This window comes from Vulpes vulpes, chromosome 6 (genome assembly GCF_048418805.1).
Source record: "Vulpes vulpes isolate BD-2025 chromosome 6, VulVul3, whole genome shotgun sequence".
NCBI classification, from domain to species: domain Eukaryota; kingdom Metazoa; phylum Chordata; class Mammalia; order Carnivora; family Canidae; genus Vulpes; species Vulpes vulpes.
Genome location: NC_132785.1, coordinates 50,145,294 through 50,157,845, shown reverse-complemented (window position 1 = coordinate 50,157,845; position 12,552 = coordinate 50,145,294). Strand labels below are relative to the sequence as shown.

Here is a 12,552-nt window from a genome sequence, read left to right as displayed (position 1 = left end):
AGAAGTCATGTTGAAGAGCAAGTTACTTTGGAGCCTTCTTCCCTAAACCAGGAGCAGCAGAGAATAATTTCATTCTACCACTGATATTTTAGGACCAATGAAATTACTATGAATTCTGGGACCCAGAGCAAACTTTGTGCAGTGAGTTCTTACTACTTTTGCTGTTAGCAAGATATACATTTTTCTAGCTCTTCTATATAGTAACCTCTTTGCATAGTTTACACACCTAAAGAAGGAAAAAAATAGGAAGCTGTTGGAGGGGCTGTCCAAATCTATCTGATTCAATTTCCTTCCTCTGACCCATGTTACCATCCTTCCTTTGCTTTTTCCAGTCTCTTAATTCACATTAGGTCAACCTCTTAACATAGCCTACTAAGTGATCTCCAGCAATTACCTTCAAATTCAGAGTGCTAGCAGAAGGAGTTTCAGTAATTGTACCTTGTGTACTTATGTGTAAAGAGCTCTTTATTCAATGAGCCAGCTGCTCATATGACTACTTCCCTGGATGCCACAGGCATTACAATAGTTTCTTGACAGGTTATTAAAATTTCATTATTTCAATAGTCTCACATCTTCCTGACCTTTCCACTGCATAATTTTGAAGTATCTTTTTTGGGAGAAGTAGGGGTGGGGACACAGGTAACACAAAATAGATTTAAAATCCAAAAAGTATTAAAGAGACATCTAGTACAAGGTATGTATCCTCACTTCTGTCATGGGATCAGCTATCCAGCTCCTCAGTGCAAAGGCAACCATGGTTATCAATTTCTTGTGGCTCCTTCCAAAGATATTCTGTACACACAGCAAACGCTTAATGTTCTTTTTACACAATGAAAATATAATACTTCTGTCACTTAATATATCAGCATGTAGAGAAAGTTCAGATCCTTTTATTTTTTTTTTAAGATTTTATTTATTTATTCATGAGAATACACAGAGAGGAGAGAGAGAAACAGAGACACAGGCAGAGGGAGAAGCAGGCTCCATGCAGGGAGCCTGATGTGGGACTCGACCCCCGGTCTCCAGGATCACACCCTGGGCTGCAGGCAGCACTAAACCGCTGAGCCACTGGAGCTGCCCAGTTCAGATCCTTTTAAATGGCTATTCAGTAGTTCAATGATAGGGCTTTATTTAATTATCCCATTTTGATGGATATTTCAGTTCTCCCCAGGCCTCTGCTATTATGAACAATACTGCCACAAACATATCTGTACATCTCCTATACATGTGAACATATCCTGTAGTATAAATTCATTTTGTCAAATTGCTCTCCCTAGAGGTTGTATCAATTTGTACACCCACCAGTAAACATACATGGGGCTATTTCTCTATACCTTAAATAATGAGAGAATTATCAAACTTTTTATCTTTGCCAAAATGCAAGTGGGAAAAGGTTATGTGATAATTTTAACTTGAATTTCTCTGTGTATTGTTAGCACATTTCTCATATGTGTAGGAGTCGTTTATATTTCCTTTGCTATAAACCATCTGAGCATTTTTCAGCTAGAAGGTTGGTCTTTTATATATTGAGCTGTAAGAGTTCTTTATATATCAAGAACATTTCCCTTTTGTCATTAAAACGAGTGGCAAATTTCTCCTCAGGTCTGTTAGTTTCTCTATTGGCTTCACTTAAGATAGTTTTATATTTTTTGCAGAAATAGTTAATATTTTTTAAGCATAAACTTATTTTGCTAGCAATTTTTTCACAAATGGAAAAATGTTTATGAAGAAAACAAATACTTTGGCCACGGTGAAAGAACTTCATGTTTACACAATATTATGTTTTCTGGAAAAAAAATTCATTAACAGAAAATATGTTCCTCAAATAGGATAATATTTTTGCCACTTTGTCTAGCATAGTTTTTAAAACTGGGTGGGAGGAAAGTCTAAGCGAAAAAACTACCTAACAGGAAAAAAAGGAGTTTACATGATCATAACATTGAGTTGCTATTAAAAGAAAAAGATTTTTAAGGTTTTTCTTAAAGACTTTATTTATTTATTTATTTATTTATTTATTTATTTATTTATTTATTTATTTATGAGAGAATGAGCAGGGGAGATGGGTAGAGGGAGATGGAGAAACAGGCTCCCCACTGAGCAGGGAGCCCCACACAGGGCTCAATCCCAGGACCCTGAGATCATGACCTGAGCTGAAGGCAGCTGCTGAAATGACTGAGCCATCTAGGTACCCAATTTTTAAGTTTTAAATATAAAATATTACATAATATCAAAAGCTTACCTCACTTTTCTGTCATTTATCATGTACACATATGTCAATTTTCTAAATAGGATTAAAGTGCTTTATTAAAAGCACCTAAGAGTACTATGGTATTCATCTTAAAATGCTACTTCCAAAATGTTCTGTTTTCTGTCTGCCTATTGTGCACTTAAGCCATAGATATTTTTTTAATAAAGAGCCTACAGTAGGCACATATGTAAAAGTGAACCAACCGTGTTCGCTGATGTCTTTCTCACATTCAAAAAGAAGAGTCTACTCTAAAAATTGACTACAGAGTCAAGAGGACAGATAGAATAATATTGTATTTTATTCTAGGAAGGGTTATTTGAAAATTATTTCTTTAAAAGAACCATGATCTTACCACGTCTCTATAAAAATTCCATGAAACTACATGACTTGGCATTACAATAGGATAAAAGGAACAGAGACTGTGATGTGAAATAAGTCTAAATTCTTACTGAAAACAAAGAAGAAAAAAAAGAAAATATTCAGTGCACAAATTTATTGACAAATGCTAACTTCATTTAATCCTTAATCTTTATGAAAATATTACATAAAAATACTTTACTAGCTCTACTTAAAACCACATTTTCACAGTGCTCTCTAAGCCCTGACTGAGGGCGCCTGGCTGGCTCAGTCCTCAGAATGTGTGACTCTTGAACTTGGAGTTTTGAGTTTGAGCCCCATGTTGGGTGTAAAGAGTACTTAATAATAAAATATTTTAAAAAATAAATAACTGGTGGAATATTTTCTTAGTCATGAAGTTTAGAGCAAAATACATGGCAGTAGAACAAATGGAAAACGGTTAGCTATATTACAGTAAGAAACTCAGACAATGTGTATGTAATTATTTCTTATGCATCCATATGTAATTATTATTTTTTATTCTTATGTTCATCACCATTTTCTCTGGGAAGAAAACTATAGGATGGTAATTTCAATGATATGAATACTACAAAACATTTCCCTCCCTCTACCACAGGCATCTAAAAATGGGACAATTTTACATCAACCAAAACAAAAACAAGTATATACAGTGCCTGGGACAGGATCTGTCTTCAATACTTCAATACTAGAGACAGCTGCTTCAGGAAAATACCTTTAAAAAGGCTAAAACTCAGCATTAAAAACAACAATGCAACTAGAACCAGACCGCGAAACCCTTTCCTCACTCTGTGAAAAACAAATAATTAAAATATTAAGGAAGCACATACTTCCATAAGAAATTGAAGTTATCCGGATCCCTGGGTGGCGCAGCGGTTTGGCGCCTGCCTTTGGCCCAGGGCGCGATCCTGGAGACCCGGGATCGAATCCCACGTCGGGCTCCCGGTGCATGGAGCCTGCTTCTCCCTCTGCCTGTGTCTCTGCCTCTCTCTCTCTCTCTATGACTATCATAAATAAATAAAAATTAAAAAAAAAAAAAGAAATTGAAGTTATCTACAGAGGATGTCTGATTTTTCAGTGAACTCAGCTTGCTACCACATGCCTGTGCTTTTCCTTGTCTATGTATAGCATGAGTTCCAAAGCAAGTTGTGACATAAGTAAATCACGTTCTAAGCTATTACTCATTTAGTCATCTCTGTCAAGTAGAACTTCTTTGCCTAGATCCTTCCTTTCCCCCAGCCAGCTCAGTGCTCTTTTATCTTTCTCACAGACTTAATTGGATGAAGGCACCTCTATTACAGCATTTACCACTGCATTTTAATTACTTCCACGTCTCCCTTTACCATCCTAAGTAGAGATTTTCACATGGATATCTCCAGGGCAAGCCGTCTTTAATTCATCTTTTTCAACATAATATCATGTTCATATTAGCAATTTTTTATTGTTTCCTTGGGATGGATTTCTAGAAGTAGAGTCAGTACACCAAATTTTAAAGGTCTTTGAGTGAATGTTATCAAATTAATTTGTAGAAAGGATAAGGGATACATATTGCTATTTAATTCACCTTTGAGTTGCTGAAAGCTCAGCAACTACTATTTGGAAAAAATTATTATTTGAAATAATATCTAGAAGGTAAAACATATCTACTATAGTAACAAGGATATAATTCAATCTAAAGATACTTGTTTAAATATTTAATCTGTTAAGCATCCAACTCTTTTGTCTCAAGTCATATTCTCACAGTCGTGAGATTGAGCCCCCCCTAATCCCCACAGACTCTGTGCTGGGTGTAGAGTCTGCTTAAGATTCTGTCTCTCCCCCCTTCCCACCCCCTCCCTCTGCTCTCTCTCACTCTCAAAAAACAAAACAAAACAAAAAACCAAGAAGGCTCTGGATAACCCAGATGTTTAAGCTTTTCAGGAAATGCCAAGCTGTACCATTTTATATTTCCACGAAGAGTGTGTGAGGGCTCCAATTTCTATGCATCTTCCAAAACACATATTTTCTATTTTATTATAGTTATCCTAGTGGTATGAGGTGCTCTCTCAGTGTGGTTTGGATTTGCATTTCCCTGATGAGCAATGAGGTAGGGGAGAGCCCGTGGGTGGCTCAGCTAGTTAAGCATATGCCTTTGGCTCAGATAATGATACCACTGACCTGGGATGGAGTCCCATGTTAGGCTCCCTGCTCAATGGGGAGTCTGCTTCTCCCTCTGCCCCCCCCCCCCACTTGTGCTTTCTCGCTCTCTCAAATAAATAAAATCTTTTTAAAAAATAATGACATTGAGCGTCTTTCTGTATGCTTATTGGCAATTGTATATTTTTTTTGAGAAATGCTTATTCAGACACTTTGCCCCTAATATAAAAATATTAGTTTTTAAACTATTAAGTTATAAGTTTTCTTTTTATGTTTTGTTTTTTAGAGAGAGAGTACAAGCAGAGCAGGGGAAGGCAGAGGGAGAGGAGAGAAAATCTTAAGCAGGCTCTATGCCTAGCACAGAGAGCAACGCAGTTTTGGTATCAGTTTGTCAATTTCTGGGGAAAAAAGTTTGGATTTTGGAAGGAATTGCATTGCATGTGTAGATAAATTTTGTAAATATTGCCATCATAACATTAAGTCTTTCAATCCAGGGATATGAGATGCTTTCTATTTATATCTGGATTTCCATTCTTTTTTTTTTTCAATAGTTTGTGGTTCTCACGTATACATTTGTACCTCTTTTTTCTTCATTCCTTTGATACTCTTATTAGTGAAACTGTTTTCATAATATTATTTTTTGATTATTCATTGTAAGTAAGTAGAAATGCAACTGATTTTTATATACTTATTTTGTAACCTACACTCTCGGAAACTTGTTTCTTATTTGTAGAAGTTCCTTAATGGATTTCTTAGGATTTTCTACATATAACAACATATCATCTACAATAAGATTTTTATAATTTTCATCAGTGTAGCTGCTTTACTGCACAAAATTGCTCTTTCAGAAGTGGATCTCTACCATTTAACTTTTAATACAAAATTTGTCAATATATAACTTACTTTAAATTGGAAGAATGGAGAGATTCTGATTTTAACTCAGAACTGCAGCAAAATTTTATGACTACCAAAAGTAAAATTTTGACCTTTCCATAAGAAGCAAAATAGATCGATCGATCAATCGATAGATAGAAAGAATTTCATTCAGGAAAATGAACAGAAAAGCTTTTGTTTTTTGTTTTTTTTTTTAATGAAAACAATTTTTAATGCTCACTTTGGTAGCACATATACTAAAATTGAAAACAATTTTCATTTTCCTTGACCTTGCTAAATGTTACTTTTGATCATTTAGATTTTTCAACTATTAACAAAAATTACATTGCTATGCCAAAATTCACTAGCTTAAGGATTCTGATTAGGGACTCCTGCGTGGCTCAGCAGTTGAGCATCGGCCTTTGGCTCAGGGTGTAATCCCGGATTCCTGAGATTGAGTCCCACATTGGGATCCCTGCATGGAGCCTGCTTCTCCCTCTGCCTGTCTCTGCCTCTCTCTCATGAATAAATAAAATCTTTAAAAAAGAAAAAAAAAGGATTCTGGTTATTCTTAAGAGGTAGTTAATAGGATCTTTAGAAAAATTTATCAGGGGCTCACTGTAACAAAAAAATATATAAATTAATATCAACGATCATATAACTGTTCTCTATTATTTCTGCTTATTAGTAGTTAACATAAATATCATGCAAAAAGAAAGTTAAGTGCATACAGAGTGCTCATTTTCCCATGATTTAAGAAGTCTGAATTCGCGAGCTAATTTTCTTCGCATCAAAATTTTTCTTCCAAGTGAATTGTTTTCAATATGAAAATAAGCCATCGGGGCACCTGTTTGGCTCAATGGTTGAGCAACTGCCTTTGGCTCAGGGCGTGATCCCAGAATCGTGGGATCGAGTGCTGCATCAGGCTCCCCACAGGGAGCCTGCTTCTCCTTCTGCCTATTTCTCTACCTCTCTCTCTCTGGGTCTCTAAATAAATAAATAAATAAATAATAAATAAATAAATAAATAAATAAATGGAAGTAGGCCATCATCTTTAAGATAACAAATGTATTAATCTTTTTTTTTTATCATGAACTATTTTGACCAGTTCCACATTACACAGAGTAAAAGAGAGTGGAAAATATCTTCAGAATCCAGAAGAGAATCATGAATTAAACATAAGTGAAACTTAGTTTTTTTAATTTTTAAGTTTATCATCTTAATATGCAAGATAATATTTGAACTTTGTATTGAGCACGTTTTATACTTAATTCTGCTATTCATTCTGACCTTTATATTTAGAATCAAAGACCTAAAACATAAAATTTTACCCCATCTACTATTACCTCTTCACTTCACTTTTCCCTCAACCATGATTCCCTTTGTTTCCCCAAAATTTCATCCTTCTTGCTTTTACATTTTTTAATCAAAAATACTAATCTATGCTGGTTTGCGTATTTTTAAAATTTTACAGAAGAGAAAATTTACTATCTTAATGATTTTAAAGTATACAGTTTAGTGGTATTAAATACATACACCTTGGGGCACCTGGATGGCTCAGTCAGTTAAGCGTTTGCCTTCGGCTCAGGTCATGATCTCAGGGTCCTGGGATCGAGCCCCACATCAGGCTCCCTGCTCAGCAGAGAGTCTGCTTTTCCCTCTCTCTCTGTCCCTCCTGCTTATGTGTACTCTCTCAAATAAATAAATAAAATCTTTTAAAAAAATACATACATAATACACCATGCTGTGCATCAATCACCACTGGCCCTCTCCATCACTTTTCACCTTACAGATCTGAAACTCTACATCCTTTACACAGTAACTCCCTGTTCCCCACTCCTCCCAGCCTCTGGCAAACACCATCCTGTTTTCTGTCTACGGATTTAACTACTTTGTGTAATGTAGGATTTGGAATCAGGCAGTGTCTGTCCTTTTGTGTCTGGCTGATTTTACTGAACACATGTCCTCAAGGTTCAGCCATGTAGCACGTGCCACAATTTCTTCTTTTTTGAGGCTGAATAATATTCCATGATATGTATATACCACATTTTGTTTATCCATTTATCCATCAATGGACATTTGGTTGCTTCTACTTCTTAGCTATGCTGAACATGGGTGTGCAAATATCTCTTCAAGACCCTGATTCTGATTTTTGGAGGCAGTAAATACCCAGCAATACCACTGCTATGTCATATGGGAATTCTACTTTTCATTTTTTTAAAAAGATTTTATTTATTTATTCATAGAAAGAGAGAGAGAGAGAGAGGCAGAGACATAGGCAGAGGAAGAAGCGGGCTCCATGCAGGGAGCCTGACGAGGGACTCGATCCCAGGTCTCCAGGATCATGCCGTGGGCTGCAGGCAGTGCTAAACTGTTGCGCCACTGGGGCTGCCCTCTACTTTTCATTTTTGAGGAACCACCAAATTGTTTTCTATGGCAGCAGCACCATTTAACACTCCAACCAATGGCTGCATGGGGATTCCAAATTCTCTACAGCCTTACCAACACTTACTAGTCCTTTTTTATAATAGCTATCTTAAGAACTGTGAGTTGGTGTCCAATTATGGTTTTGATTTGCATTTCCCTAATGATTAGTGATGCTGAGCATATTTTGCTTACTGGCCATCTCTATATCTATATCTTCTTTGGATAAATGTCTATTAAAGTTCTTTGCCCATTTTAAAATCAGGTTGTTTGGTTTTATTGCTGTTGAGTTACTGGAGTTCTGTATATATTCTGAGAAATAACTCTTTCTCAGATATACGCCAATATTTTCTCCCAGTTTGGGAATTGCCTTTTCATTCTGTTGACTGTGGGTCATTGATGCACTGGAATCTAATTTATTTTTTTGTTGTTGTTGTTGCCTGGGCTTTTAAAATCACGTCCAAGAAATTATCATCAATCCAATGTCATAAGCCTTTTCCCTTGTTTTTCTAAGAGTTTTATAGTTCTATCTCTTACATTTAGGTCTTTGATACATTTTGAGTTACTCTTGTATAAGGTAAGGCAAGAATCCAACTTTTTTCTTTTGCATGAGGATAAAAATGTTTCCACTACTATTTATTAAAAAGACTATGCTCTCCCCCATTGAATTGCCGTAGTACTCCTATCAAAAATCATTTGATCATATATTCAAGGGTTTATTTCTGGGCTCATGGGCTTGCAATTATTCTACTGGTCTACGTGTCTGTCTTATGCCAGTATGACACCATTTTGACCATTATGTTTTGTAATAAGTTTTAAAATCAAAAAGTGTGAGCTTTCCAACTTTGTTCTTCTTTTTCAAAATTGTTTTGGCTATTGGGGTCCCTCCCTTAAGATTTCATATAAATTTTAGGATGGATTTCTCTCTCTCTGCAAAAATTCGGTTGGGATTTTTATAGGGACAGTACTGAATCTGTAGATTGCTTTGGGTAATATTGACATCATAACAACATTAAGTATTCCAATCAATGAACACAAGAAGACTTTCCATATATTTGTGCCTTCCTTAATTTCTTTCAGTAACATTTTGTAGTAACTCATATATATGTCTTTTTCATCCATGGTTAATTTTATTTCTAAGTATCTTATTCTTTTTTATGCTGTTGTAAATGGTACTGTTTTTGCTCTACATGTTTCAAAATTTTATATAAATTGTATCATTAAGTACTTATATTTTCACAACTTCATTTTTTACTATTATTATAGTACATATCCACATATTATAGATATAACAATATGTACAAGGGGATCCCTGGGTGGCTCAGCGGTTTAGCGTCTGCCTTCAGCCCAGAGCCTGATCCTGGAGACCCGGGATCGAGTCCCACATCAGGCTCCCTGCATGGAGCTTGCTTCTCCCTCTGCCTGTGTCTCTGTCTCTATGTCTCTCATGAATAAATAAATAAATAAATAAGATCTTTAAAAAACAACAACAACAACAATATGTACAAGGAGGACACATAGCATCTTTAGGATAGCTATCACCTCTGGAGAGGAAGAGGGCAGAATGAGACAGCATAAAGAAGGTATTTAGCTGTAACTATGAATGTTTTGTTTTTTTAATGAGACCTGTATAGAACATTTGTATCTAAACATTTTCCTGGTACTACTTCTGGGACCATTGACCTAGACTGTCACCCCAGGACAATTTTTTCTTGATGTGGCGCTGGGCAATCTAGAAAACCAATAGTCACAGTTCTTCCTTCCGAGAACCTAAAAGCAGAGGTTCCACACTATTAAAGATTTCATTCCAACGAGCCTTTACTTACTCTACATTATTCACCTTGACACTTTTCAAAAAGACTAATGCCAGATGCAGCTCAGTCCAAATATGCTTAGGAAAAAAGTACACACCATCAGGAGTACTTACTTTTCATTAGGTTTGATATGTCTGACAGTAGCAAAGCCAATAAATAAGGGCAGTGGTTATGATACTATATATCACAATGGATATTTTCCAGGGAAATTTTTAATAGAATAACTTTGATGTGTTTTCTCAAACAGCCTTACTTTTCTCATGAGCTAAAAGGTAAAACAAGGAGTAATTCTTCAGGAAAAAGTCAAAGACACCACTTGAGTTGATGGTCTCTAGTTTTTCAACATGGAATCTGAAATAAGCGCAAAGAAATAACAGCTTTAAGAAGTAATCTGAGCAGTTTTCTTATTAAAGGCACTGCTTAGAAAAACAGCATATTGGAGTATCAGATGAACAGTAACACTTCAGTGGTGACTCAGTACAGAACTGAAAATTATGCTAAGTTTACATTTTTGTAAAGTTAACCTTCCCCGAGGAAAATGCTATACTATAATGTTTATAGTCTTTACTTCAATACATATAACTTGCTACCCAACCTGATGTCCACTTAAGTTTCCACTTATAAAACTACTTTTTAAAATGATCATATAGAAAGGAGGAAAGTAATGAATCACATAAGACCATCAAAAAACATATCATAAGACAATTGCTTAGCTCCAACATAGTTTTCATTTTAAGAGAGGTGACTAAATACCTTTTAGGAACAAATGCTTTAACAATTTTGGCATATAGAATGAATCACAAAATTTATAGACAACCAGGAGACTACACTTAATTCATGGATTAATCTCATTTACTTGTGACTGACTACTACATAAAAATGTCAGTTTCTCCAGTGTAACACTCACCAAGCACACAGTAGGGATGTAATAAGGATATGGTGCATAAATGAATTCTCCTTAACTCCTGACTTGTGTTATTTTCTATCATCAGGAAACTGCCACAAGGGAGTGCCTGCTTGGCTGGAGTCTGTAGAGCAGGAATCTCTTGACCTAGGGGTCTGGAGTTTGAGCCCCAAGCCAGGGGTAGAGGTTATGTAAAAACAAACATACAAACAAAACTACCACTAAATATCTCAGCCTCACCAGGTTTTATTTCTGTGAAGTTGTATTATTTTGATTTTCATATCCTATTCAAATCTTTTTATTAAAAAAGTCATTTTTCCATACAATAAAATGACATTTCATTGCAACTTAGCCACAAGAAATGTAGCTTAATAAAATATTCATTGTACTAACTACACAACAGCTTCTGTGGGTTCATGCTAAAAGCAAAAAAGGACGCAAGTTAACCTTCCATGATATTCTTCTGGCAATCTCAAATCACAGAACTTAAAACATATCATTCGTACCACAGTATAAACACTAAATCTTAATGTAACATTGTTCAGTATAGACCGGAATTAAACTAAAACAGTTCTAGCATGGATACTATCCAAGGGGTTTAAGTTCAAGTTTTAAGTTCCTTCAAAACAAAAGGAATGTCACCAGAAGGTAAATTTAGCCTCAAGAATGTCTCACACAACCTGAAGTCTCAAGAAAATGTTATATAGGTTTCAGATTACTTGTTTAAAACAATGATTACCTGCCACAGCTATCATATGTTTGGAATTATACCTAAAGATGCTCTTCTCTGTGAAAAAAACAAACGTATTACTTCTCAATAACAAAAGGAAAATGAATCAGGTGTCAGGAAGTGAGTTTAGAATGTGGCTAAATCTCAGAATATATTTCCTAATTAACGTGAGACAACAAAAATTGCCATTTACATTCAGCTTCCTAAAGAAGATGAGTCAAACACATAGCTTTGTCACAGATTCAAAAGACGACAGTCACTGAATAGGTTAAAAACTGCTTTAAATATTCACAGATAATTTCAAGATTGACAAAAAAAAAAAAAAAAAGGAAAGAAAGAAAACTCACAGAGAACGTTGTTGGCCCACTGTTTGACGCTATGACAGTATGAACTTCATCATGCAATTTTATTGAGAGCTCCCAGTTAGCCACTTGAGGTTTAATAATAGGCACTCTGAAGTAGAAAAAAAGAAAAAAATATAGTTAATCTTATAGGATTCTCTTAGTTAACTGATTTTCCTTTGACATTAAGTGTGCTGGGTAAAACTGCCAAAGATTGTACTTCAGCACATTATTTTAAAAGGTTCTATCCTTGAAAAAAGCTTTCAGGTTTAAACTAGAGCAATTAAAAATAAACAAAAAACACACAGACATTCCAAGGACAACAGAGATCATTCTGGGATAATTGTGGTTCCTCCATCTACTCAAAGCACCTTCACCTATTCTGTGAATTTGAGTTGCTTCATTGTGACAGTCTTTCAAAAATCAACTTTATGCAATATTAATTTCTTTTCACTATTTGGTTACTGTTCCAGACTGTTTTCAAAAATTTACAATTTTGGTCTCTTATTTTTCTGGTTTTATCGAGTTATACTTGGTATCAAAAAACTGCATATAAAATGGGACGCCTGAGATGCTCAGTGGTTGGGCATCTGCCTTTGGCTCAGGGTGTGGTCCCAGTCCAGGATCAAGTCCCACATCGGGCACCCTGTGAGGAGCCTGCTTCTCCCTCTGCCTGTGTCTATGCCTCTCTGTGTCTCTCATGAATA

The 12,552-nt window shown here is 35.5% G+C and overlaps 1 protein-coding gene across 4 annotated transcripts in view; it reads right to left on the bottom strand.

The window, feature by feature from the left end:
• The window catches only part of PCCA (propionyl-CoA carboxylase subunit alpha), a 391,732-nt gene that overhangs the window by 127,917 nt on the left and 251,263 nt on the right, over positions 1–12,552 (bottom strand). For all 4 annotated transcript variants that reach the window (XR_012002039.1, XM_026003697.2, XM_026003698.2 and 1 more), the window contains one exon: positions 11,852–11,957. Coding sequence is in view for 3 of the 4 variants with exons in the window: in XM_026003697.2 (XP_025859482.1) it covers positions 11,852–11,957 (106 nt within the window). In the remaining variant the exon portion in view is untranslated. The remainder of the gene's footprint in view (positions 1–11,851; positions 11,958–12,552) is intronic.